Here is a 27,331-nt window from a genome sequence, read left to right as displayed (position 1 = left end):
AGAAATATATGCAATTTTATGCTTAAATAAAATCAAAAAAGAAAAAGCGTTTTTCTTGTGTTGTGGAGCACATTTGTGCCTCCAACTTGTGAGCAGTTTTCATCATAAGAATACTAGATACAAAAAAAATATACATGTTTTTTACAGGACGAGGCTTAACTCGAAGCGTGCCCACCGCTGTTTTAGATCTATAAGATCTTTAGGAATGGAATACCCATTGCCATAAACCAAACGATATTATTGGGAATACATATTGTAAGGTTAGGTGAAGGTTACCTAACCTAATCTAACATGTTGTAAGGTTAGAGCAGTAGCCTTTTGGTCGAGGCATCGCGCACACGTACAAGTACAAGTCTCACTAGAAGAACTAAAAAAAGCTAAGCTAAGTCACACTGGAAGAGACACAGAGAGAGAGAAAGAGTGCGAGGCGTGAGAATCAAACCTATTTTCTGCATTCTGACTAGCAACATCGATTGTAATAATATTTGGGAATCTAGTAGATGAGAGTCTTCAAAAGTTGTGCATGCCAAGAATTATCATTCAGGATTTCAGGTCATTATCTTTCTGGACTTGCAAATAATTATCTTGGGCTATAAAGACAATCGCTTAACACGGAAACATCCCTCAAGAGGTCTAGTAGACCTCTCTGAATACATCAGAATCATGTAGTTGGTATTGATTTAGTTTGAATTCATTCATTACACTATTCGTTTCAATTGCAAGGGGAGCTTCTTTTTCCTTCTTACACACACACACACCCCACCCACACCCTTTCGTTGCGTTGCACCTTTTGTGCATTCAATTCGTCCATTTCTTTGATTTGGTTTCCACCCCGTTCATTGTCGAGAAATGTCCGCCCGAAAGCGCAATGCTTCCAAAAACCGGTCTACCAAAGTCGTCCCGGAAGAGCCAGAGGTGCCATTGGAAGAGCTGTTTCCGGACAATGTGGAGGTCGCGCAGCTCGATCTCATTGAAGATCTAGACGAGGAATTCTTTGCCACATCCTATCAGCTTGTGCAGCACCTGTCAGCGCGGCAAAACTCTGTGGCGTCCAAGGTCAAACGATATGTGGATATTCTGGCGAGGATCCATTCCCGGTACGTCAGTGAAGTGGAAAACGGCGTGGCCATGCACGTGAAGGTGGTGATGGCAGACGAGAAGCTGGACCTGGCCCTGCGGACAACGGCCATCTCGGAGGCGATGATGGAGAAGCTGCGTGAGGCCCTGGCCGACTCCTGGCGGACCACGGACGCAGTGAAGCATCGGGAGGCCCTCATGCAGGATCAACTATCGACGCTCGTTCAAGGCGCACCACGTCTCACAAGGGCCGAGGCCCAGGAGAATCGTCTCAGTCAGTAGGTTAACTGAAACAAATCCAAGAAGAGTGTCCTTTCTAAGGATTCTCCTTGTGCGATTTTCAGAAAGGAGACCCGCATCCGTGGCATGGTCTACAGAGAACGCGACCGTGTGGCAGGTGAATTGAAGGATTATCAGAAACGTTTGGAACTGAATCGCATTTACTCCGAAACTCTGGACTCGGTGATCCAGTCGCTGCGCGAGACCATCGCTGGCCAGCAGATTCGCCTCAAGGTATTGGAGTCCGACAGCTTCAAGCTTATATCCAAGCATCGCAAGGACTGCGAGGTCTACGAGGAGAGAATTTTGTCAGTGCAGAAAGAACTGGATGCAGCCCTGCAGACCCTGCATATATTAAAGTACATCGAAAAGGAAAAGTCCGAAGTGATGGCCATGAACGACAGGCTCAAGTTGACCAATGAACGTCTCTCCCGCGAGAACTATACGGTGAGCAGGACATTCCACCACAAGCAGGAGGAGAAGAACCGTCTGGTGATGAACCTCAAGCTGTCGGAGGACATGAACAATGCCCTTCGCCGAGACAATGAAGAACTGGAGGCCTATCGGCGCAACGTTGATCGCGATCTGAAAAAGAAAACCGACGATGCCGTGCTGCTGGAACGTCGCTTCATTCAGCTTGTCAAAAAGAACTCCGACTTGAATGATCAGATCATAGTTAAAGAGTAAGTCTCCTCTCCAGGGTGGATACCACCCTAATGATCCTCCCTTCCTCACTATGTTGGCAGAAACGAGATCAAAGCCATGGAGAAGAAGCAATCAATGACGATGGCCAAGCTGGATGAGATTACCCAGCAGAAGGACGACATTAACCGCGCCCGGGGCAAGCTACAACTGGAGATTGTTCGCATTAATGATGTGGTCGCCGGACTACGCCATGGAATGGCCTCTATTCGGTCTCAACTTCAGGATGTGAATGTCGACCTCTTGCGGGCCAACAAGAAGCTGGACGAGAAGGAACAGACGGTACAGAGGATTACCCGGGAGAAGCGAGAGCTGGCCGTGGAGCTCAATGAAGCGCACAAGAAGATCGAGAGCATAGAAGGTGAGGCATTTAAGTGACTTCTGGGATCTTAGGAACCCATTAAAACCTCCTCCTTTCGTAGAGACGCTGCAGATAAAGACCGAGCGACTGGAGTTTATCCAAGAAGAGCTGCAGCGCAAGCATCAGGATTACATGAATGCTAAGAAGCAAATGGAGATCGCCCACTCGGAACGGGTGATGCTGCTCAAAACGATGGACCTGTGCACGCGCGATCGACAGATACTGCAGGCCACTGTGACCCGGCTGTCGCACCAGATCAACCAGCTGTCTGGCACGGTGGCCTCGAACGAGAAGGAGATCTCCTCGCTGAGTAATCAGATCGATCAGCTGAAGAGCACCGTCAAGCAGAAGCAGAACGAGATCCACGGGAAAGACCGGCTGCTGGGCAACACGCGTGTCGATCTGCACGAAATGAAGATCCGGTTGGAGCAGGCACAGCACACGATAGACGAGGACGAGAAGCGCTTCAAGCAAATCTCCTGGTCCCTGGACGAGGTGAACAAGGAGAAGAGCCTGGTGGGCCTGCAGATGGTGAGGCGCAACGATGAGGTGCGGCTGCTGCGCGAGAAGGAGGCCATCATGCAGTCGGCCATCGACAGGGGCACGTCGCAGTACAATCAGCGGCTGGAGGACATTCGCCTGCTCAAAATGGAGATTGTGAACTTGCGAATGTCCCACCAGTGCATGCAGCGGGAGGTGGGCAACAGGGCGGCCATGCGTCAGGATGTGGTGCGACTGGAGCGACAGCTCATGCAGGAGCGCGTACGTATCTCTGCCTTCACATCGGAGATGGCCAGTCCCTTGCACATTCATCGCTGGCGCGTGATACTCGGAAAGGACCCCCGACGCTACGAGCTCATACGCAAGATCCAGGCCCTGCTCAAGCAGAACATGCGCCTCAATGTGGAACGCCTGAATATGGCCAACAAGCTGCAAGATTCGGAGCGATTGTTCGAGACCTTCAAGGCGCGCATCAAGCACATGCCGGATCCCAGTGTCCGGGAGAAGCTCTGCACCCAGCAGCGCATCAATCGTCAGCAGAGAAACCAGTTGCGGGTCATCAAGGCCGAGCTGATAATCAACGAGATCGATCTGAAGAGCCGCGACTGTCTCATCAAGGAGTGCCAGACCAAAATGAAGCAACAGGGCCACAGCCAAGCAAATCTTGAAACCGTCCACAAGCGCTGCCTGGAGAAGTACACGGAGCAGTACTACGCCGAGAAATCCTCCGTTTCCGCCTACGGCGACTGCAAGAAAAGAAAACTGAGTGCTGATGGCAGCTGAGGTTTTATTGTGTGTGCTGCTCCAGCCGGCTCCAGCTCGTAGCTCGTGATTAAAGCAAGGTGGTGACCATCTTAAAGCCCGCTCCCAGTGTTCGTGGCAGCTGTGGGGGCGCCGAGTAGCAATGGGCCTGCATTTGCTCTAGGATCTGGCGTTCTTCCAGCAGCTTTTGCTTGCGTTTCTTCTCCTCCAGCAGCTGTGTCTTGGTTAGCGCCAGATTGAGGCGCATTTCCTCCAGCTTCACGACATTGGACTTCTCGTCCGCCTCCTTGACACTCAGCTCTGCCTTGAGAACCCTCAGCTTACGCTCCTTGGCAGATAGCGTGGCCTGAAAGGAAAGATTTAAGGGATTAGGGCTAGATTCCAGTGGAGTTTCCCACCCACCTTGACGCTGTTTAACTCCGCTCGCACCTTGTGGCTGGGCAGCTTCAGCATAAACTCTTTCAGGGCCGCATACAGCTGCTGGGCCTCGTTGAGGGCCCGCTCATGCTCCAGGGCGGCCACGTTTTGGGAGAGCAGCTGCTTGCGCAGGATCCGAATGCGTTCGAGCAGATCCATTTTCTCGGGATCTTTGCCGCTGAGCAGACGCCAGCGGTGCACATTCATCGGCGTGACCATTTCGTCCTGCAGGGCGCGAGCCTTGATGCGCTCCTGATTGAGCATGCGATGCATTTGCAGAAGCTCCTGCCGCAAGTCGGCTGCACTCTCGCGATCGGCACGCAGCACATCGCGTTCGGTGCGTAAATTCTTGATCTCCACGCCCATCAGCCGCATATCGTCCTGGCACTGGCCGCACTGACGCTCCGCCTGGTCGTAGACCGTCTGCAGGTTTTCCAGCGTGTGCTTCAGTCGATCGTACTCCTCGTTGCGCTTGGTCAGTGCCGCACTAATGGCATTCTTCTCATTCATCAGGTTGTCCACATCCTTGCGCAGGCGCGACAATCGCTGCTCGTCCTCCTGCAGTGACTTGGCATGGCGATCGTTCTCCTTCCGCTTGTCCAGCAGCTCGGCCTTGGTGTGCTGCTGCCCCAGCTGCGCCTGTCGCACCTCGTTCCGCAGCAGTCGGCGCTCCTTCTCCATGCGATCGATCTGCAGCTGCAGCTTGTTCAGCTCCCCATCCCGATAGGAGATCTTTCCCTTTAGCTTCTCGATGTGCGACTGCAGATTGACCAGCTGGTCGCGCAGTTTCTGTCGATCATCGTCGGCCAGCTGGAGATTCCGCTGCAGACTCTGCCGCTCGTTGGCCAAGACGTCGTGCTGCTGCTGAAATTTGGAGCACCTGGCCTCCAGATCGCTAATAGTGCGCTTTAGTTCGATCTCGTAGTTCTCCTTCAACCGCATTTCGTCTGAATAGAGGGGAAGCATGTCTTAGAAGGAGATCAGGACAGATCAGGACAACATTTACTCTGCAAGGCATCCAGCTTATCAATCCAGTGTTGGATCTCATCCAGCTTCTTGGTCTTCTCCTTCTTCAACTTGTTGGCGTCCTCGTTGAGCTTCTTCAGCCTGATGTCCATGGTGGTGATGGTGTCTGTGAGGGCCCGCACCTCGTGCTGTGATTCCTGATGCTGGGCGGTGATCTGCTCCAGCTGCTGATGCTCCGCCTGCAGGTCCCTGCGCAAAACATCCCGCTCCTTGGTGAGATTCTCGTTCTGCTTCTCAAAGTGATGGACCACCCGACGCATCGACTCCAGCTCCTTGTCCTGGGTTCCCAACTGTGTTCTGTGTAGCAGTAGCAGTAGGGTGTGTTAGATGCATTTTGAAAACCCTGGCACTTACTTGAGGCGTATGTTCTCTTCTTCCACCTCCCGCTTGGACTCGTCCAGGCCTGCGTATTTCCGGGCAATGGTTTCCTGTGACTTGGCCAGCTTCCCATTTTCCTGCCGCACTTTGATCAGCTCGTCCTCCCGCACCTTTAGCAGGTTAATGCGCTGGTTTAGGGCTCGCTTGTTCTTGTCCCGCTCCTGGACAGTGTACTCCAGATCTACGGTAAGCTTTGCCAGCTTGTTGCTCGTCGCATTATGCTGTGTATTCAAGTGCTCGAGGTTTGTCTTCAGCGACAGAATCTGCAGATTCTGACGGACTTTGACTTTGGTTAGGTGCTCGTTGGCGGACTTCATGTGGGAGATTTGTTCCTGGTACTTGGTCTCATCGCTCTTCATGGTGGCCAGCTCTTTGGTCAGAGCATCGCTCTTTCGCTTCAGATTGCAGGCATCGGTGGAGGTTTCCTAAACGAAGAATAGATTCTGAGGCCGGAAAACAACCTCCCTAGAGTCCACTCACATCCAATAGCTTCACCAATTCCTTGTTCTTGGCTTCCAGTCCCTCTATGGTGTTATCCAGCTCGGCTGTGCAGGACCGCTGCATCTGGAGGCGCTTGTTCAGCTCGTTTATCTCGGCGGTGAGACGCTCCCGTTCCTTGCCATCGTCGCGCTTGCTCATGGCCAGACGCTTCTCATTCAGATGGGCCACCATTTGCTCGGATTCGTCCAGTTTCTCGCGCAGACTCAGCACCTCATCCTGTGCGGACTGTTCCCGTATCTGAGCGGCATCCTTCTGCTTCCAAGCACCCTCTGAAAAAGAGATATGAATAGAAAGCTCTTCTGTGGCTTCACTTGAGGCACTCACCTATAACGCCACGCAGCTCTTCAATGGTGGCCATGTCCAGCTTACTCACACGAGCGGCATTCTCCAAACGCCCTTCGAGAGTCTCGATCGTCTTTTGCAGCTCCTGGGCGCGATCCCGCTCCATGCGGAGATCGTTCTTGTACCGGGTGCCACAGATGAGCAGCCGTTGCACATTGTCCGCATTATTGGGAGTGTCCTTTTGCCGCAATGCTTTGGTGGCCTGCAGATTAAAAAGACATAAGATTGAATTTTTGGCTTGGAAGACATTGACACCTCACCTCTGGTATCTTTTCGCCCAGTTCTCGGTAAAAATCATCATCGAAATCATCTGGCACCAGCGGCTCATCTTCAGAGCCCGAACCCTTCGACATCTTCCTGCTTGTGGTTCTCGTCTGTAAAGTTATTGACAAAACCCTTGTCCTGGCAACAAGTTGCCATACCGGCGCACAGAGGCTGCCAGGGGCAACGACAACAGGTTATTTTGTTGATTGGATTTCGTCATTTATTTTAAACAGCTGTGCAAGTGAAGCGTTTGTGCTCTTAGTCGTTATGGAAACAAAGATAATCTATCACTTAAATTATCTACTATATTTATGGAAACTTTGGAATATCAATTATTAATACACTAGACTACGCGCTGAAGACGGAACACAATTATTTGCATACTGACATTGAACTTAAGAGCAGGAATGCCACTAAATTGACTGTTTTTTGAAATCACAAAAGTCCCTACGGACACTACGGCCACTCATCCACGAAGGAGGCATCGTGGACAGTGTGAAAGCTGAGGCCATTGCCCTCGGGCTTGTGCCACGAGGGCAACAGAACTGTGCGCCAAAAGGATCTGCAAGTAGACTCAATGAAAAATCAGTCCGTAGACGTAGGACTCGTAAGACTCTAACCTGCCACGCACAAGGCCCAGGAATATTTTCCAGTTCTTTTTGGCTCCGAAATTGTACGGATTTATGTAAATGCGTTGCTCTTTGAGGAAGCGTTTGCGTTCAGCCTCGTTGATGTGCGACTCCACGCTTGTCTCGCCGCGGGTGATTAATTTCGCATGCCAGGCGCACAGAGTGCCCAAGGCTATCACCACGGCCACATTGGTGAAGGCCATGAACCACAGGGCCTTTCGCCGGCCAGGCGATGGGGCATCTGTGTCCAGGACAGGCGTGGGCAGATTGTGTACGGCTGGTGGCAGATCAAACTCATCGTACTCATGGGGATGTGTCTACAATGGCATATGGATAAAAAGATTATAGATAAAAGATTAATATATTCACTCTACGATTCTCTAATGGAATTACCACTGGAATAATGTGTCCACTGAGGTTAAACTTCACTGGCTGCCCCACTAGGGGCTCGAGCTCTGTCCAATTTTCCCCGTGATCAAGCCAAAGGTACTTGTACCCAATCTCCAGGCCGAACAAAATGAGAAATAGGCAACCCAACGTGGTGTAAAGCATATAGAGGAAGAAGTAGCGATGATTTCCATAACCCACACAGTTGTTTAGCCAAGCTATGTGGAAAGTACACACTCAAAGAGATCAGGGGGTTGGTGGAAAGTTGATATACGTACGGCAGTGGTGATCCATTTTCAGCACACAGCGATTGCACACCGAACAATGATGGGTCCGTGGCGGTTTGGGAGTCACACACTTGCCACACATGGTGACTGCCTCCACCAGCAATACACCCTCAGGCGGATGGCCTGGCGGTGTGATCACAGCCATCACATAGTGGAATATGACATTCAAGAGTAGCCAATTGCCGACGATTAGAACAAATGCCAAGGCCAACTGGCCCTTGGCCAACCAAAAGGGGAACCCAATCCAATAGGCAATGCTGACGACGGCAGTGGTCAGACAAGCTACTCCGATCACAAAGAACTGAAAGAGGATTCAGCATGAGCATAATGGTTAGCAGTATATGGTTCTATCATGTGTACCGGTCCCAGGCAGTGGGTGTAGTTGTCCACAACCCAAAAGATGGGTGTCATGCACACATCCGAGGCATAGGAGCTGTTCATATGGGCATTGAATGTGAGCGAGTGCCAGCAGTGCTTCATGTAGGACCAACGCAGCCGACACGACGAGCTAAAACAATAACAAAACAATTAAACGGTTCCTCCAGCCAGAAGATGCGACTTACAGCAGCTCCTGCGTGGAGTTGCCACGCCACGTTATCCGCACCATTGCGGGGAGGTTTGTTTATGTGCTCCTACTTTTATAAATAATTTATAGCATTTTTTATAAACAAATGCGGTTATCAGTGTAACCGCGGATTTACCAATAAAAAAATACTGTCCGATCCACAGAAATATACCCAAATATGATTCCACATTTTCAAAATATACCTTGAACCAATTGATTTAATTTGAGCAAAAATCATCTGCATAATGATATAATTAATAAATTTATTAAATTTCAGCTTAAAGGTATATTAAAGAACATGTAGTATAAAAAAATAAATATTTTAAGCTCTTTTGTTTTTATCGGTATGTTTTGAAAATGAGACGGTATATTTCGGAATATTTCTGAGGGCCAGACGGTATATTTTATGGAACCGGCGGTCACATTGTTGTTTTTTTTTTTTTTCTCTAAAAAGGTCGAAATATATTTTCACGTTGTTTTGAAAATAAAAAGCAATTTAGTTAATAGCAAATTAGAATGCGCTCGCGCACCAGAAGTCGCAGTCCACAAAGACGTCGTGAAAGGCGTGAGGAACGCTCTCGCTCCGACAGAAATGTGAGCAACAAGCCGGTGCGCCGCCGGTCGCCCCATCGCAGGAGCAGGTCCGTTTCCCAGGGACGCTCCCGCTCCGACAGACGAGTGAGCAACAAGCAGGATCGCCGGCCGTCGCCACCTCGCTCTAAGGAGAGGGACAGACTTCGTCGCAATTCACGCTCGCCCCATTCAGGTAGAAAAAATGAACGCGAGCGACGCCGCTCCCAGCAGAAAGTATCAGCACCACGGCGTCGTCGCTCCCGCTCCCGTTCTCTATCATCGAGCAGCTCCTCGAGTGAGACCAGCAGTGAGGGGAGCAGCACCAGCAGCAGTGACCCCAGGTCCAACAGTGCTAGGGTACCGAAACTACCGCCCAAGGCTGTGGATCGCTGGCCCAATGACCGCTTCAGGGAATATAATGAAAAGAGCAAAAATCCCTTCAAAGGTTGGATTTCTGGAGGCAAAAGCTTCATGGACGATCCAGCGGAGCCATCTACCCGATCATCAAACTACAAAGGCCGTGGAGGCGGTGCGCCTTCCTATTCTGACACCAGAGCTGGCGATGCTCGTCGCGAACAACGTGTACGCATTGGCGAGGAGGGCGTACCAGAGGTTTGGAGCAAGAGCCCGACACGGGCTGAGCTAGACGATGTGAAACTTGTGAAGGGCTCCTACGTGGGTCCGAAGAAAAAGAAGAAGAAGAAGGGAAAGGGCAAGAAAAAGGATAAGAAGTCAAAGAAGAAATCCAAAAAGTCAAAGAAGAGAAAGAGCAAGAAAGATTCGAGTTCCTCCGAAACATCTTCATCGGCGTCCAGCTCTGGGAGCAGCGATTCCAGCGATGATAGCTCCTCCAGCGACAGCTCAAGCTCTGAAGGCGAGGACGGGGACGAGTGGCTGGAGAAGACGGCCGAGGGCATTAAAAAACCAAAAAAGAAGTCTTCTGCCTCAAAAAAAGACAAGAAAAACAAAAAGAAGAAGCGCAAGTCTGACAAGGCTGCAAAGTCCAAAAAGTCATCGTCCGGCGGAAGCAAATCACGGTCCAAGGATGGAGGCAACAACGACGAGGATGTGGGCCCATCACTGCGCCCTTCTGGCAGCTTGAACCAAAAGGATTTCGGACGCGCACTGCTGCCAGGAGAAGGAGCCGCCATGGCTGCCTACATAGCCGATGGCAAGCGCATTCCGCGTCGTGGTGAAATCGGTCTCACATCCGATGAGATCGCCAACTTCGAATCCGTGGGCTACGTGATGAGCGGCAGTCGGCACCGACGCATGGAGGCTGTGCGTATCCGCAAGGAGAATCAGCTGTACTCCGCGGACGAGAAGCGGGCCCTGGCTATGTTCAGCAAGGAGGAGCGTCAAAAGCGGGAGAACAAGATACTGTCCCAGTTCAAGGACATGATTCACTCAAAGCTCCAGGCCAAGGACAAAAAGTAGACGTACAGCAAATATGAAACCAAGGAACAGACGGAAGTTGTAAAAAGAACAAAAACGGATTTTCTTGTAAAAATAATGTAACATTTAAAAATAAAACACCCTGTTCCATCCGCCGAAACTTTGGTATTTTGTATTTTGCCGTCGTATGGTCACACTGCCGTATTGCTGAAAACGTGGGGTTAAAAAACTCAGCAAAAAAAGTGTCCTAATTTAATTGATTTATAATAAAATTACATAATTACATGGTTAAAACGACATTAGTTAATTAGCAACCATCGCCCTTCATCTGGAAAAGCGCAAATTTGTTGCAAAAGTAGTATTTTGCACATGCTAAACGCGGCAAAGTAGAAGTGCCCCTCGAAGTGCAAGCGAGATAGCAACACACACGAAGCACAGAGCAAAACAAAGTCCGCTAACCGGCAGATAAGAAGAATATGGTTGTGTGTTGGCAAGAAGCAGAGGGCGAGTGAGAGTGAGAGTAAATGAATGATAAGCCGCCAACGACAATTGAAGCAGCCCACACACCCACACACAGACAAGCCCTTATATAAATAACACACACACTCTACTTGCGGCGCTTAATCAATTAGCTGGACACTGGCCGAGGAGGCTCCGTAGTCCATTTCTGCTTCGACCGTCGACAGTTGCGTGCGTAGATAGTGTTTGCCGTCGGCTGCGGACATCACATCACATCATCATGCCTTCCAACGAGCTGCAGTCGCCCACCAGCGAAATGGTTCTGCTTACCCCCAGCTCTGATAATCCGCCCAGCATTGTTCCCGCTGCGGGGGCGGCGGCAGCTGTCAAGGATCCGCAACGCGAGGGCTCCGCCGAGTCGGACAGCAGTCGCGTGGTGATGAAGAAACAGCTGGGCCTGCTGGAAGGCGTGGCCATCATCCTTGGCATCATCTTTGGCTCTGGAATATTCGTTTCGCCCAAGGGTGTGCTCCGAGAGGTGGAATCGGTGGGCGCTTCACTCGTCATTTGGGTGCTGTGCGGCCTGCTGTCCATGATTGGAGCTCTTTGCTACGCGGAACTGGGCACTGCCATACCCAAGTCGGGCGGAGATTACGCGTACATCTTCGAGGCATACGGATCACTGCCGGCTTTCCTGTATCTCTGGGATGCAATGATGATATTTGTGTGAGTGTTTTTTTTGGTTTAATTAGATTCACTCGGCTTCAATTTCAGATGGGGTCAATTACTTAATTGGATCGCTGGAACAGATTAGATCACTGAGGGACGGGCTGGGCCGGGCTGAGGCACGGGTTCGGATCGACATGGAAACAACCAGTCTGTAGTTAGTGCGTGCTGTCTGTCAAGGTTAAGCCAGCGATTTCATGAAAACAGAAACACATTCATTATCACCTGTAATCTATCACCGGCACGGTACCTACACATCGAAACGCCACAAATGGAATTATTGGGGGGGGGGGGGGGGGGGACCATGCCATGTCTGTGTTGCATTAACTGTTTTACTGTTTGGCATTTTTGCTATTTTGAGTCGCCGATAAGACCAAACATTCGTTTGCATTAAAGTCTGTGACAATAGAGAACGATAATGATCAGAGATAATCTCAGAATTCAGCCGGAGTAAACTTTCCAACGATTCGGTTCGATTTGCTTATCTCTTCTCTCTTTTGTTTTTGCAGACCCACGACGAATGCCATTATGGGACTGACGTTTGCATCCTATGTGCTGGAACCATTCTTCGATAGCGCATGCGAGATACCGAAAATTGCCCTGCAGCTGCTGGCTGCCGTCACTATATGCTTCCTCACCTACCTAAATTCGTACTACATGAAAGTGACAACGAAGATGCAGAACATCATCATGTTTACGAAGATTGCCGCCCTCGTGCTGATAATTATCGTTGGACTGGTGTGGATGCTAATGGGCCATGTGGAGAACTTTGATAAGCCCTTCGAGAACACTCAGACTGACCCCGGCAAGCTGTCGGTGGCTTTCTACTCGGGCATCTTTTCGTATGCCGGCTGGAACTATTTGAACTTCATGACGGAGGAGCTGCGCGACCCCTACCGCAATCTGCCACGTGCCATTTACATTTCCCTGCCTCTGGTCACCGGTATCTATGTGCTGGCGAATATGGCCTATCTGGCAGTTCTCTCCCCATCCGAGATGATGGCATCCAATGCCATTGCTGTGGTGAGCATCACTTAACCAATTGTGTGCATCAATCGAAGGCGGAATATAAAACACATTCTTCTCTCTTTTCTCTCTGCAGACATTTGGCAATAAAATTCTCGGTGGATTTTCTTTGATCATACCCGTCATGGTGGCCATATCTGCCTTTGGCGGCCTCTCAGTGCACATTATGACCTCGTCGCGGATGTGCTTTGTAGGCGCCCGCAATGGCCACATGCCGGCGATTCTGTCCCACATCAGTGTGAAGAGCTATACTCCCCTGCCGTCGCTGGTCTTTCTGGTGAGTGTGGCCCACAAATTGGCGCACAAAAGAAGTATTGGAATTGCCTTGTAATTGGTTCTGTTCTCCCCTCCCGTTCGTAGTGTTTTCTCTCCATTGTGATGCTCGTGGTGAGCGATGTTTATGTACTGATCACCTATAGCAGCATTGTGGAATCGTTCTTCATCATGCTCTCGGTGTCGGCTGTCCTATACTTCCGCTACACACGCCCCTGCATGGAGAGGCCAATTAAAGTGAGTTTAGCCAGCGGTGTGGAGTCATGAATATTACATAATCTATTGCCATTCCATTGCTTGGTGGACAGGTCTCTTTGTGGATACCCGCAGTGTTTGTCGTCGTCTGCGCCTTCCTTGTTGTCGTGCCCATCTATGTGGCGCCCTACGAGGTCGGAATGGGTGTATTAATCACCCTAATTGGCATACCATTCTATTATGTGGGAGTCGTGTGGCAGAATAAGCCGAAATGGGTGCAGCACACGATTGGTGGGTTCTTCTTCCTCCGCTCTCATGTGTATAACATTTTTACGGGTTTATTACGTTTGCTTTTATAGACTCTCTGACCTACACGTGCCAGAAGCTCTTCCTGTCCGCCAGGGAGCAGAAAGAGGACTAAAGGACTATAACGAACCAGAAACATGCATCACATGGACCACATCACGACTCAGTGGAGATAAAGTTGAACCTTTTCTATATTTATATTTACAAAGCAGCTGATAGGATAAATGTGGAAAGAACTTTCCATCCAATCGGTGAATCTACCAAAAAGATAACCAGAATAAGCAAAAAGTCAATATGTAACCGTGTGACTTTCTTGAAATTAAGTGAAATCTTTTATATTTATATGTACATCTACATACAGCGTTGACCTTAAGTGCAAAACACGTCGAATAGTAGTTTTTAGTTTTGACAAAACGCTTCTTAGACCTTATTTCGACTGATTTTGTAAATTCTCGACCAAAAAGTCAAAAGTCAAAAACTATTTACCAAAGTTGGAATCCTAACCTCTAAATCTGCCATTTACAGCGGTTCCTTAACCAATATTTTGTTGCATTTGAAATTTGTTACTTTACACGATGTTTGTCCCTCTATTATTTAAATTATTCATTATGGTATTTAATTAATTATTTGCGATTGTAATAAAGATTTTGTACGTTTCATAGTGACTTTTAGGCGCTGCCCGCAAAAGTATGCCGCAAGATCTCGCCAGGAGATATGGTAAAACACTTGATAAGGCATTCTTCAGGGAATCAATTGTAAAAGTTAGGGCAACAAAATCCTATCCGACAGCGTCCCTCCGCTAATCAATTATAACTGATAATCAATGTGTGGTTTACCTGGAACGTTTTCTATTTTTAAGCCCCCGCGTGGACAGGGAATGCGATTTCTTGCCAAAAATAAACTCCCCTCTGACATTTCGGACATGTCCGTGGGCGGCGGGCAGCATGACGCCAGCACTACTTATATCTGGCTACCGATAGAGTATTCCATACGGAGCACCAGACCCCGCGTTCGCGTCTATATAGGTGTTTTTTAATTGATAAAACTGTAGCGCGTATTGAGGATGCCTGGCACGGCGTCGCGTCCCGCGGGTGCGCCGAATCTATGCATAACTAGTAGGTGGAGAGAACACGCCGATGTGTGCCCGTCCGCCTGTTTCGCTGGCCTAATTTGTATGCGCCAGATTTAAGCGCCCCTTTTAATGGTTTTTTAAGCATATGCATGGGATCGGGAATTTACTTATTACCAGACAGATCGGTCATAAAATCGCGTCAATTTGAATTGGATTCTGATAGCTTAATAATTGAGTTATTGGTACGTTCTGTGAATACACAATGATGCTTGGAGAGTAACAACTTGGTTAAACGACTATCGCTAGTCTAGTTCTAGTCACAAGTCCCGGTGGCTGATAAACAACAGTTTACTTAAAAGTTGCTAATTGCAGTCACGTGAGTGCTGTGCCGCCACACAAAAGGAAAAACATATTTGATTAATTATTCTACCACTCGTATTCATATTTACCTACATATTTGCTGAGTGGCAGTTGACTTAGTTGATCGATTCGAAGGCGTAATCTAGCAAATAATGAGGTGGTTTATCTGTAGATCAGTGTTTTGTCAGCAGTTTGCATTATCAATTGGCCTGGGTGGAAGAAGCCCATCGATGTGGGATGATGATGGGGCAGTCCTTTGTCCAAGCTGCTCATGTGATAATCATACGATTGTTTGCTGGCCGAACATCGTAGATTGACACCTTTTTGGGCAATGATGATGATGCGAGGCTCTAAACAATCAGAATCGTGTTTAACCAATTAAATGGACCAGCGGAAAGCCAAGCTGAACGGACCGACTAGAACTGGTAACCAAAATTAATGGCAATACGCGATTGAACGATTTTAATTGGACTGGTTGAGTGTCAGACTTCTCCTTGGAAGAATCCCAAATTCAGCAATATGGCCCACTCCAATGGAAGTCCGCTGTAAGCCTTGGCATTCAAATTCCCAGACATATCGATCAATTCCAACTACCTGCCTTCGCGTAGCTGTGCATAGCCTATCATAAAGATATAAATAGCTATCAGTTTGTTCTATATGCCATTTACGATTCCCACATTCTCATGTAGATCACGAACTTCCTATACAAGTGTAAATGCGACGTTACAGATCGCTCGCTCACACAAAAAACTAGAGTTTTTCGAACGCAAAAACTGTAAAACGTGCGAAAAACGCTCAATGAATTTGTTCTGTTTTGCCCCGATTGCTGGCGGTGGGCTCTGAAGACCCCGCATTCAATTAGCGGCTTTCGGCATGACGTTGTCGCGACTTGTTGGCTTAGTAACGGCTACCACCAAGAACACCCCCGTTCCAGCCCCGTTTTGGCCTTATGCAAATAAATCAAATCAGTAAAATTGTATGCAAAACAAAATATTATCAAAAATGATCGAAAGCAGTTACCACTCTGGTGTTTGCCATTGGCATTAGTTGCGAATTATGACGAATTTTTCCGTTTGATTCACACATTCACACACAATCACACTCGCACTCGCACGCCCGTGGGATCGGTTCGGTCTGTGGCCTTTGCCCAGGAGGCTCTATAGGCAGGCGGCTCTTGCCACGTCAAGTATACGCAGTGTGGTGCATCAATTTCGATTTTTGTTCATTCTATTGCACCTTCCCATTTCTCCGATCCCCGACAGAGTTACACAGGCAGCAGAGTACTCCATCCATCCATCGGTCGATCGATCGTCGTCGGCGGCGGCTATTCGTGCGCCTCGAAGCCCATGTGTGCGAGTGTATCTGTGTGCGGTGCACGCGCTTCGGGCGGGGATTTCAGCTTTCGAATTTTCAAGTAGTTCGTTGACTGCCTGCTGAGGAAGTTGTGAAGGTGCCTCGCAAACGGAACGTCCGCGCAGTTTAGAATCTGTCACCCGATCGTAAGGTGCTACAATCGCTTAAAAGGAGCTCAGTTCTCATTAAACAATAGATACATCTAAATAATAATAATCAACTCAACCATGAAATTGGCTATAATATTCGAGGCTTCGTTCTTGGTGATCTGCTGGTCTCAAGGTAATTATTAAGTTCAAGGATACGGATTTAAAGTTAAAGTTCTGAAGTATTTTTAAAGTGATTTCGTGTTTGATCCACTGTAATGTGATTCATATTGTTTTTGTACGATAGTACAGAAATAGCGACCATAAATCGATATCTATTCCGTTGAACTTTCGTCGTTTAATTATTGCCAGATGTGTGACACCTCATGCTCGTATCTATTACGAGTAAGTATGTTGGCTGATTCGGCGGGTTCCCCCTGTCGTTCGCGGGAGGGATCTCGGCATTAACAGTCATAAGTACGCACTCCACGAATCTAATTTCGAGCAGTTGAATGGTATTTATTACACTTGAAACTGTCAATTAGTACATTTTATGGCAACCCATTGATTTTGATAGGTAGCATAGTCATACATGGTGCGGCCAATTGCTTAGATTGTTCTATTATGGGAACTTGCATAACATGTAAATGGTATCGTTGTACGTAGATAACATTTGATTGATTATAATCGGAAGATCTCTAGGATCCTTAAAAGTAATCTTTAATTTGATTATTCGAGCGTACGAGCTCCGCAATCTTTTTTATCTACGAGTACGAGTATCTATCTATTGGCGAAATTTGTTTACAACACACTTGTCACAAAATAATGAAATTAAATGGTATATGTACTTGGTGGATGACATAATATCTAATGGTCATAGATGACAGGAGAATAAATTGAATTAATTGATTACCCAACCAATTTGATAAGCGCGCCACAAATAAATAATATTCATAATATTATAATAAATAAACCAACTAATTAAACTAATTTATCAAACTGGGACTCGTATTGCCACAAACAGCAACACCAAAAAGTTCTGCAGACACTCTCTCCCTCACTCTCTGTCTCTTTCTCCATCGCCGCACAATGGAAAACAGTGTCATATGATATGTTAATTTGGATCGAAGCTTTTCAAACAGAAATTATCACGAATCACATGCAAATTAGCCTTTAAACAAGTATTTCCTTTCGCCTTAGCGGAACATTTCATGGGATTGTTCGCGTAACTTTCGTTCGCTAGCTGTGAAAATTAATGAAAATTATTTGCGCTCACCATTATCTATCGTACAATACTACATATGTATATCTAAATCAACACTGCGATATCTAATTTGTCGGCCAGAATGTGCCCTTGGGGCTCATGCTCTTTGTGCCTTCTGTGTGTTGTTTTCCCATAGATTTAGCCACTTGTCTGTCTGTCTGTCTGTCCATTGACTGCCGCAGAAAAACATTTCATATTTGTTTGCTGTGCCATCTATTATGCCGTAATTCACAAGTGCTCCTACATGTCAGAGATAGGATCCGCGAGAAGGTCGAAATGGGTGCGGGGTGAAAGACACTCGGCACGTGATCGTTCAATACGATGACGAGGTGTCTGCAAATGGGGAAAACACTTTAATCGGTGAACATTCCAAAGGGGGAACATGATCATCTTGCTAACCAAACCCTTTCCCGATGTCCTTTCCAGCTGTCAGCAGTCATGTGTTTGGCTACTCGGAGCCCAACCAACGACGCTGGGCCCGCCATCATGGCCACTGTGCCGGCAAGACACAGTCGCCCATTGCCATCACCACCAGCCGGGTAAGAGGCCGCCTAATTACCTCGTAAGCCCACTAAAGAAGACAACTAATCGGCCGTAATTATCCCTTTTGCAGACCATACCCGTACATATGCCTGCCGTGGATATGATTGGCTACCACAACCTTCTGCCGTATCCCCTGAAAATGGTCAACAACGGACACACGGGTAAGTGGAGAGCGAATGAGAGAGAGAAAGACGTTTGCCCAGGGACGGTGGATTGTTGATTGATGGCCCCATGCTCTTGCAGTCTCCATCGGCATACCCAAGGTCAATGCGAGCAACGCGGAGGAGGACTTCCTGCCCTACATTCGGGGGGCGAAGCTGTCCGGCGAATACGAGGTGGAGGGCCTGCACTTCCACTGGGGCGACAAGAACAACCGGGGCTCCGAGCATGTCATCAACGACATCCGCTACACCATGGAGATGCACATTGTGCATCGCAACAAGAAGTACGCGACTATCGGGGAGGCTCTCAATCATCCTGATGGCGCTGCCGTTCTCGGATTCTTCTTCAATGTGAGTACAGATTTGAGAATGGAACAACAACGCGAATGATTTGTTAACCCATTACCTCAATCTCCCCGAACCCCCACAGCTCGACGAGGACGAAGGTCAGGGTTTGGTGACCATTAATCGTCATTTGCATTTGATAGCCGACGCCAACCAGGAGGCCACCCTTAATGTCACCTTCTCCCTGTCATCCCTGATAGCCGGCGTCGACGTGGACAAGTTCTACACCTACAAGGGTACGTAACCAAGGGGGTGGGAGCCTCTACTATTAAGAATCTATGTGCACACCCAATTAGCATTCAGGCGAGGCTCTAAGTGGAATTGAAAGCCCACTGATTAGATGACAGCGAATCGATGTCAACAACAACAGATGTTTATCCGAGATGACAAATCTCTATTAATCTCTGGCTGTCTCTGGTTTCATTTTAGGTTCCCTGACAACGCCCCCCTGCTCGGAGGCCGTCACCTGGATCCTGTACTCCGATCCAATTCCCATCTCCCCGAAGCAGATCTCTCGCTTCCGTCAGCTATCGGACACGCAAGATGGGGCGCTGGTGGACAACTTCCGAACCCTGCAGCCGGTGGGCAATCGACGAATCTTTGCACGCACCGGACACGTGCGGCACACCTCGATTGCGGCCCTAAAGCACGAGGGCGACTATCTCAAGTACGACTGGTTCTACTGAACTCGAACTGTGGCCGGATGTAGCAGGAGCACTGTGCCATGCCATGTTTAGGTTACCTTCTAAGATTAGCATTTATTACTCGTACTTTACACTAACAGTTAGCCGTAAGCAGCTGGAACACCATCCAGGGTATAAATTAAACAAACACTCTTCGTCCTACGCGATCATTTCCGTCTTTCGGCCGTACAGGGTCAGGGAGTTGGGTATGTCCTCTACGAAGAAGTTGGCGGGTATCAGATTGAACACCTTCTGCAGCAGCTTCAGCAGCGTCCGTTCCACAGTCTCGGCGACCAAAGGACGCAATGCCTCGAACAGATCCCGCCAATTGTCGTTGAAGAACTGATTGGTGCCGCGCTCCACCTCCTTGCTGTGGCCATTGAACAGATTCTCCATATTGGTCTTTACCTTTCCGACCTTCAGGCTCACCCGCACCGATGTCACGTTGTAGAAGGTGAAACCGCCCTTCTCGTAGAGGTGTGTCTTGGTGCTCATCAGTATGTTGAGGTCATCTATATATCAGTAAAGCTCAGTTGTTTAACTGTGACGGATTTATCATTGTACAGATATACTTACCTATTTCCATGGACATGTTGCCACCTCCTCGGAGGGGCACTAGCAGAATGCGTCCGAACATTTTATATTTGCAATCCAAGCGCATTGTTGGCAAGTAGATCTTTGTCAGCCAGCTAAAGTCCTTTTTGCTGACCCTTGAATAAGATTCGAATCAATCCAATGTTCCACACCAAAAACCTCCACGAAACAGCTTTTGTTGGCGCTTGATATGCGAACACTGTTCTCAAGTGCAAGGCAATGCAATCGATACTCACTTGCTCTCCTTGATCACCATCTTGCCAAAACCGCGTATCAGCATCTCCGTGAGGTTGGCTGAAATGGTGGCAATATCGCTGTTGTCCTGCTTGAACACCAGCTGATCCTGTTTCATGGGGTCAATGGGTCCAAAAGATTCATTTATCTCGGGTATACCTTTCGAATGAAACATTTCCATGAGCGAGGAAAGTTTTGATAAGCTGTAGCCTCACCTTTGATTACCTGATTCATGAATTTCTGAATCGAACGTGTTGAGCAGTTGGTGAACTCGGGCTCATAGATCCGACACGATTCAAGGTAAGAGGCTGTAATATTAAAAGTTTCCGCATTAGACAAGGTGCAACATGATTTGAGGTAATTTTCCGACAAGAGTTAACCTTTGCCATACCCTCACACACACACACAAAGAAACATTAACGATGCACTTACGCTTTTCCGTATAAAATTCGACGCCCTCGATGCCGTCGAGAAGCGTCATCAACATCCCCGCGCACACCAGTAATCCAATTATGTACATTGTGAAAAGTTGTCACTGTCAGTATCACAGTTAAAGTCACCGCCTAATCGAGTTAGTCGCAGTTGGCGAATGAGAGATAACTCGCAGCGGAGCTGGCTTTTATCTGGCCTATATATATCCGATGTGCCTGTGGGGCCTGGCCACCTCCCGACGACTCGAGTGCAATTGATGAATTGAGTGTGATGTGATGCCTGGGTAATACCAGAATCGAGGCATTTTCATTTACTACGCTTACTTAAATGTATTCCATATTTATATTATACGAGTACTTGCAGCTTGTTGTTGGGAAGCTGTAGCGACTTCACCTTGCCACCGAACACCGAACGAACCGGTAAGCTAATTTAATATCTACTTGAACTCATACTAGAAGCTGGAAAATACGTCGACTGACAATATCACTCGGTTCGGACCTAGGCAAACGTAATTGCTAAAGTCAGGTTGAGAAGTAAAAATACTTGCATTTTAACGACCATAATAAAAACATTAAATGGCCAGAGCCTCGCCTCTCCTCGACATCTGAGTCCGCAATGATCTGGATGCTCATTGTTGAGAAAATTACCAACGTTACTAATGCCAAAAGTATTTCCATCATTGGACTAAGCTACAGTGGATATATGGAGTGCAGTTTATGATGTAAATAATATCACTAGATTAATTTTTTTTAATTTTATTTTTGCATATGAGAGTGTGGATTCTGTTAATCTAGTTTCGGCGGAATAGCTTGCGGCTTCTTAATCTTCTTCTGCTTCAAGCTGCCCCCCCCCCCCATACCGCCAGCGGCAACTGTCTGCCCCTCTGCCCTTGCAGATATCCAATGTGTGACTCCCGCCAAAATTAATATCATCTTTTAACTAAACAACAGTTGAGTTCAGCTTTAATTATCGCACTCGACGATGATGTAATGGCCTTGTAATGAAAATAATAGTTGCATTGGACTATATATTTTCCATTTATTTATGCAAATGAGAGAGTGGATTTCTTTTACTCTATTTAAAAGGGAATACTTTAACTTGCAAATTCTTCATTATTTTAATCTCTGAGAAAATTATATGGTATTCGTATCTAAAACCGAAGTGAGTCATAAGCCTTATGTATATCTATTACGTTCTATGGAAATATGATTTTGACTTTTCATGAGTTTATTGTAGATACATCATTATTATACTCTATTTTCTGTTCCATTTAATTTGGTTAGAGCATGTTTAATTCGTTATATTGTATATTGCCATTGTATAGAACTCTTTTCTATGCCCTGAGATTGCATTTATTTGGCGCTCGGAGAGGGGAGCGCTCGCTCTCTGAGATAAGCCGGGAAGACCTCTTCCCCACCCTTGCCAATTGCACGCACCAAATGAGCTTGGTAGACCTCTTCTGAGGGAACAATGTTCCATTATAATGCCGAGACATTGCGACATTCGCCTGCCTTGGTGATAAGTCTCATTAAAACGGATGCTCTATGTATATGTATGTACTTGCGTATATATGGTTCATATATTCGCTTATGTGTATACTATATGGGAACCAAGAAGCGTTTGCAAACTTATGAGTGTTTTGTGATTTTTGCTAAGGCCTCTTTAGTCACATTTCTAAATGGATCAGAGTCAGTTGTTGGATATTTCTTGAGCAATCATGTTGATTGGCAAAATTTTGATATTTTCCCTACTTATCGGATTCTTAGAGGCCCAGATCTGCGAGGTGAAGCGTGTCAGCAGTGTGAATGGAAAGCGTGTGGTAAGCTGATCGATGGAGTCTCTTTCCACATCCAGTACAAGAGTCTTTCTATAGGAAAGGAAAATACAAACCTGCTGCAGGGGATACCGACGATTGGGAAAGGGGCCAAAGATTAGATGTGTGGCCACCTGCCAGCGGCCCTGTGGGAGTGGCACGTGCTCCAAACCAAATGTTTGCACCTGCAACAGTGGATACAAAAATTTCAACAATGTCCCCTCTAATCGGTAGGAAGCTCCATATATTATGTACTTAATATCTGATTGGATTTTCCCATCCCATCACAGTTGTGTTCCGGCCTGCAAGGGTGGCTGCAGCAAGGGCACATGCCAGTCTCCCGGACGGTGCGTCTGCTCCAAGGACCACATTCTGGACGCCGCCAGCGGCAACTGTCTGCCTCACTGCCCCAGCGGCTGTGCCAACGGCAACTGCGTACTGCCCAACAAGTGCAACTGCAACGAAGGCTACTCGCTGAACGCCACCAGCCAGACATGCCATCCCCTCTGCGATCAGAACTGTGCCTCGGGCAACGGTGTCTGTGCGGCCCCTAATCACTGCGAGTGCAAGAAAGGCTACTTGCTGGACAAAGAATCTAAGTCGTTTATGTGTCGACCAGTGTGCAGCATGGGCTGCGATAACGGAGTTTGTCGCGCACCCGATGTATGCGAGTGCAAGAGGAACTACCAGAAGGGACCCGATAGGAACTGCGTGCCCATCTGCGATTACGGTTGCATGAATGGCAACTGCACGGCGCCGGACGTCTGTGAGTGCCACAAAGGTTACTCCCCCATCAGCGAGTCGATCTGCCTACCCGTCTGCAGCGGAGGGTGCCTGAACGGATTATGTGAAGCGCCAGATGTTTGCACGTGCAACCAGGGCTATATGAAGCAGGGCAACATCTGTGCGCCAGTTTGTGAGGGAGGATGTGAAAATGGCCTTTGCGAGTCTCCCGGAAAATGTACCTGCAATAAAGGATACGGGAAGGAGAGTGAGAACAGATGTGTTCCCATCTGCGAGGGCGGATGTGAGAACGGGCTCTGCGAGTCTCCAGGAAGATGTTCCTGTAAAGAAGGATACGCAAAGGAGAGTGAGAACAGATGTGTTCCCATCTGCGAGGCTGGATGTGAGAACGGATTCTGCGAGTCTCCCGGAAAGTGTTCCTGCAACGAAGGATACGCAATGGAGAGTGAGAACAGATGTGTTCCCATTTGCGAGGCCGGATGTGAGAACGGATTCTGCGAGTCTCCAGGAAGATGTTCTTGCAACGAAGGATACGCAAAAGAGAGTGAGAACAGATGTGCCCCCATTTGCGAAGGCGGGTGTGAGAACGGATTCTGCGAGTCTCCCGGAAAGTGTTCCTGCAACGAAGGATACGCAAAAGAAAGTGAGAACAGATGTGTTCCCATCTGCAAGGGCGGATGTGAGAACGGATTCTGCGAGTCCCCCGGAAAGTGTTCCTGCAACGAAGGATACGCAATGGAGATTGAGAACAGATGTGCTCCTATTTGTGAGGATGGATGTGAAAATGGATTCTGCGAGTCTCCCGGAAAGTGTTCCTGCAACGAAGGATACGGAAAGGAGAGTGAGAACAGATGTGCTCCCATTTGTGAGGACGGATGTGCGAACGGATTCTGCGAGTCTCCCGGAAAGTGTTCCTGCAACGAAGGATACGCAATGGAGAGTGAGAACAGATGTGCTCCCATTTGTGAGGGCGGATGTGAGAACGGATTCTGCGAGTCTCCCGGAAAGTGTTCCTGCAACGAAGGATACGCAATGGAGAGTGAGAACAGATGTGCTCCCATTTGTGAGGGCGGATGTGAGAACGGATTCTGCGAGTCTCCCGGAAAGTGTTCCTGCAACGAAGGATACGGAAAGGAGAGTGAGAACAGATGTGCTCCCATTTGTGAGGACGGATGTGCGAACGGATTCTGCGAGTCTCCCGGAAAGTGTACCTGCAACGAAGGATACGGAAAGGAGAGTGAGAACAGATGTGTTCCCATCTGCGAGGGCGGATGTGAGAACGGATTCTGCGAGTCTCCCGGAAAGTGTTCCTGCCACGAAGGATACGCAAAGGAAAGTGAGAACAGATGTGCTCCCATTTGTGAGGACGGATGTGAGAACGGATTCTGCGAGTCTCCCGGAAAGTGTACCTGCAACGAAGGATACGGAAAGGAGAGTGAGAACAGATGTGTTCCCATCTGCGAGGGCGGATGTGAGAACGGATTCTGCGAGTCTCCAGGAAGATGTTCTTGCAACGAAGGATACGCAAAGGAGAGTGAGAACAGATGTGCTCCCATATGCGAAGGCGGGTGTGAGAACGGATTCTGCGAGACTCCCGGAAAGTGTACCTGCAACGAAGGATACGGAAAGGAGAGTGAGAACAGATGTGTTCCCATCTGCGAGGGCGGATGTGAGAACGGATTCTGCGAGTCTCCCGGAAAGTGTTCCTGCCACGAAGGATACGCAAAGGAAAGTGAGAACAGATGTGCTCCCATTTGTGAGGACGGATGTGCGAACGGATTCTGCGAGTCTCCCGGAAAGTGTACCTGCAACGAAGGATACGGAAAGGAGAGTGAGAACAGATGTGTTCCCATCTGCGAGGGCGGATGTGAGAACGGATTCTGCGAGTCTCCCGGAAAGTGTTCCTGCCACGAAGGATACGCAAAGGAAAGTGAGAGCAGATGTGCTCCCATTTGTGAGGACGGATGTGAGAACGGATTCTGCGAGTCTCCCGGAAAGTGTACCTGCAACGAAGGATACGGAAAGGAGAGTGAGAACAGATGTGTTCCCATCTGCGAGGGCGGATGTGAGAACGGATTCTGCGAGTCTCCAGGAAGATGTTCTTGCAACGAAGGATACGCAAAGGAGAGTGAGAACAGATGTGCTCCCATATGCGAAGGCGGGTGTGAGAACGGATTCTGCGAGACTCCCGGAAAGTGTTCCTGCCACGAAGGATACGCAAAAGAAAGTGAGAACAGATGTGCTCCCATTTGTGAGGACGGATGTGAGAATGGATTTTGCGAGTCTCCCGGAAAGTGTTCCTGCATCGAAGGATACGGAAAGGAGGGTGAGAACAGATGTGCTCCCATTTGTGAGGGCGGATGTGAGAACGGATTCTGCGAGTCTCCCGGAAAGTGTTCCTGCAACGAAGGATACGCAATGGAGAGTGAGAACAGATGTGTTCCCATCTGCGAGGACGGATGTGAGAACGGATTCTGCGAGTCTCCCGGAAAGTGTTCCTGCCACGAAGGATACGCAAAAGAAAGTGAGAACAGATGTGCTCCCATTTGTGAGGACGGATGTGAGAACGGATTCTGCGAGTCTCCCGGAAGGTGTTCCTGCAACGAAGGATACGCAATGGAGAGTGAGAACAGATGTGTTCCCATCTGCGAGGACGGATGTGAGAACGGATTCTGCGAGTCTCCCGGAAAGTGTTCCTGCATCGAAGGATACGGAAAGGAGAGTGAGAACAGATGTGCTCCCATTTGTGAGGGCGGATGTGAGAACGGATTCTGCGAGTTTTCCGGAAAGTGTTCCTGCAACGAAGGATACGCAATGGAGAGTGAGAACAGATGTGCTCCCATTTGTGAGGATGGATGTGAGAACGGATTCTGCGAGTCTCCCGGAAAGTGTTCCTGCAACGAAGGATACGCAATGGAGAGTGAGAACAGATGTGCTCCCATTTGTGAGGGCGGATGTGAGAATGGATTCTGCGAGTCTCCCGGAAAGTGTTCCTGCATCGAAGGATACGGAAAGGAGAGTGAGTACAGATGTGCTCCCATTTGTGAGGGCGGATGTGAAAACGGATTTTGCGAGTCTCCCGGAAAGTGTTCCTGCATCGAAGGATACGGAAAGGAGGGTGAGAACAGATGTGCTCCCATTTGTGAGGGCGGATGTGAGAACGGATTCTGCGAGTCTCCCGGAAAGTGTTCCTGCAACGAAGGATACGCAATGGAGAGTGAGAACAGATGTGCTCCCATTTGTGAGGACGGATGTGAGAACGGATTCTGCGAGTCTCCCGGAAGGTGTGCCTGCATCGAAGGATACGCAAAAGAAAGTGAGAAAAAATGTATTCCCATCTGCGACGGCCGATGTGAGAACGGATTCTGCGTGGCGCCTGGGCTGTGCTCGTGTATCGAAGGATACATCAGGATCAGAGAAGGCACCTGCAAGCCCTATTGCCCAAATGGATGTTTCAATGGCTCCTGCGTCGCACCCAATGTTTGTAATTGCGAGAATGGTTCTGTCTATGAGTTCTCGTCAGGGATGTGTGTCCCTGAGAAGAATGATCTCCTTGGCGGCCGAAGCACAGGTCATCTTGGATCTGCCACCTCGACTACTAGCTGGTACGACGAATCCACGGATTCAGAGATTTCCTCCTCGATACCCGATCTGTTATTTTGGTGCGAGAAGTTCTGCTGGAACGGGACGTGCGTTGAGGAGCAGTGTACTTGCGAGCCAAACTACAAGCTTCACAGAGACGACGGGGACGATGGACGGCTTCTGTGCCTCCCAATATGCGAGATGGAGTGCATCAACGGGTACTGCCTGTTTCCCGGAATGTGTACTTGCTTCGATGGTGCCGAGCCGGCTGCCGGTTACCTGTGCCAGCTTCCAGAAGGATCGGGCACGGGGGAGCAATCCTATGGCCAGATGAGCGGCAAAAACCGATTGAAATGGGTGTTCATTGCGATCGGGATCGTTGCGCTGGTTTTGTCCATTGTCATTGCGTTTCTGATGTGTTATATCTACAAGAAGCGTAGCTATCGAGTGGACAAGAACGGTGAGATACCCGAACAATATCTGACTTTTTCTTAATATATATATATATTTTTCAGAAAAACAATTTGGAGTGTACTTTTCTGCAAATAAGGTAGATGTCATTCGAGCTTAAGCTTTAATTTTAAGATCACACAATTCTCTCATTATAAAATAAAGTTTATAGTATGAATGACAT

The 27,331-nt window shown here is 48.3% G+C and overlaps 8 protein-coding genes across 10 annotated transcripts; 5 read left to right on the top strand and 3 right to left on the bottom strand.

The window, feature by feature from the left end:
* Positions 1–677: 677 nt before the first annotated feature.
* On the top strand, positions 678–3,784 carry LOC4801146 (cilia- and flagella-associated protein 58). Its single transcript, XM_001358247.4, has 4 exons — positions 678–1,355; positions 1,422–2,039; positions 2,103–2,419; positions 2,481–3,784. The coding sequence occupies exons 1-4, from the start codon at positions 850–852 to the stop codon at positions 3,701–3,703; spliced, it is 2,664 nt and encodes an 887-aa protein (XP_001358284.3). The 5' UTR covers positions 678–849; the 3' UTR covers positions 3,704–3,784.
* On the bottom strand, positions 3,716–6,797 carry LOC4801145 (cilia- and flagella-associated protein 58). The gene is made up of 7 exons (XM_001358246.4): positions 6,607–6,797; positions 6,329–6,548; positions 5,984–6,273; positions 5,480–5,928; positions 5,106–5,422; positions 4,085–5,046; positions 3,716–4,028 (listed from the first exon to the last, which is right to left on the bottom strand). Exons 1-7 carry the CDS (start codon positions 6,697–6,699, stop codon positions 3,753–3,755), a joined length of 2,607 nt encoding a protein of 868 aa, XP_001358283.2. The 5' UTR covers positions 6,700–6,797; the 3' UTR covers positions 3,716–3,752.
* A 245-nt stretch (positions 6,798–7,042) lies between these two features.
* LOC6897073 (palmitoyltransferase ZDHHC16) lies at positions 7,043–8,636 on the bottom strand. Its single transcript, XM_002137221.3, has 6 exons — positions 8,477–8,636; positions 8,274–8,421; positions 7,905–8,214; positions 7,633–7,844; positions 7,231–7,556; positions 7,043–7,172 (listed from the first exon to the last, which is right to left on the bottom strand). Exons 1-6 carry the CDS (start codon positions 8,518–8,520, stop codon positions 7,067–7,069), a joined length of 1,146 nt encoding a protein of 381 aa, XP_002137257.1. The 5' UTR covers positions 8,521–8,636; the 3' UTR covers positions 7,043–7,066.
* Positions 8,637–8,896: 260 nt separating this feature from the next.
* Positions 8,897–10,606, top strand: LOC4801143 (NKAP family protein CG6066). Its single transcript, XM_001358245.5, has one exon. The coding sequence runs from the start codon at positions 8,995–8,997 to the stop codon at positions 10,486–10,488; it is 1,494 nt and encodes a 497-aa protein (XP_001358282.4). The 5' UTR covers positions 8,897–8,994; the 3' UTR covers positions 10,489–10,606.
* A 551-nt stretch (positions 10,607–11,157) lies between these two features.
* Positions 11,158–13,815, top strand: gb (solute carrier family 7 member genderblind). The gene is made up of 6 exons (XM_001358244.4): positions 11,158–11,631; positions 12,141–12,654; positions 12,734–12,934; positions 13,018–13,167; positions 13,239–13,416; positions 13,485–13,815. The coding sequence occupies exons 1-6, from the start codon at positions 11,186–11,188 to the stop codon at positions 13,544–13,546; spliced, it is 1,551 nt and encodes a 516-aa protein (XP_001358281.3). The 5' UTR covers positions 11,158–11,185; the 3' UTR covers positions 13,547–13,815.
* A 1,415-nt stretch (positions 13,816–15,230) lies between these two features.
* Positions 15,231–19,460, top strand: CAH9 (Carbonic anhydrase 9). 2 transcript variants are annotated; one of them, XM_033376398.1, is made up of 6 exons: positions 15,231–15,288; positions 17,993–18,105; positions 18,180–18,270; positions 18,353–18,621; positions 18,701–18,851; positions 19,045–19,460. In XM_033376398.1, exons 1-6 carry the CDS (start codon positions 15,246–15,248, stop codon positions 19,299–19,301), a joined length of 924 nt encoding a protein of 307 aa, XP_033232289.1. In that variant the 5' UTR covers positions 15,231–15,245; the 3' UTR covers positions 19,302–19,460. The 2 variants fall into 2 exon arrangements, with proteins under 2 accessions (XP_033232289.1, XP_001358280.1); XM_001358243.4 differs by lacking the exon at positions 15,231–15,288 and adding an exon at positions 16,297–16,498.
* Positions 19,354–20,743, bottom strand: Jhbp11 (Juvenile hormone binding protein 11). Its single transcript, XM_002137220.3, has 5 exons — positions 20,559–20,743; positions 20,342–20,434; positions 20,129–20,285; positions 19,875–20,008; positions 19,354–19,810 (listed from the first exon to the last, which is right to left on the bottom strand). Exons 1-5 carry the CDS (start codon positions 20,644–20,646, stop codon positions 19,458–19,460), a joined length of 825 nt encoding a protein of 274 aa, XP_002137256.2. The 5' UTR covers positions 20,647–20,743; the 3' UTR covers positions 19,354–19,457.
* A 1,469-nt stretch (positions 20,744–22,212) lies between these two features.
* On the top strand, positions 22,213–27,328 carry eater. 2 transcript variants are annotated; one of them, XM_033384708.1, is made up of 5 exons: positions 22,213–22,377; positions 22,432–22,601; positions 22,662–25,607; positions 25,707–27,157; positions 27,213–27,328. In XM_033384708.1, the coding sequence occupies exons 1-5, from the start codon at positions 22,276–22,278 to the stop codon at positions 27,266–27,268; spliced, it is 4,725 nt and encodes a 1,574-aa protein (XP_033240599.1). In that variant the 5' UTR covers positions 22,213–22,275; the 3' UTR covers positions 27,269–27,328. The 2 variants fall into 2 exon arrangements, with proteins under 2 accessions (XP_033240599.1, XP_033240594.1); XM_033384703.1 differs by having other exon boundaries at positions 22,214–22,377; positions 22,662–27,157.
* Positions 27,329–27,331: the final 3 nt, after the last annotated feature.

This window comes from Drosophila pseudoobscura, chromosome 2, assembly GCF_009870125.1.
Source record: "Drosophila pseudoobscura strain MV-25-SWS-2005 chromosome 2, UCI_Dpse_MV25, whole genome shotgun sequence".
In the NCBI taxonomy this organism is placed as follows: domain Eukaryota; kingdom Metazoa; phylum Arthropoda; class Insecta; order Diptera; family Drosophilidae; genus Drosophila; species Drosophila pseudoobscura.
The sequence above is the reverse complement of the archived record's forward strand: the minus strand, read 5'-3'. Positions and strand labels throughout refer to the sequence as shown.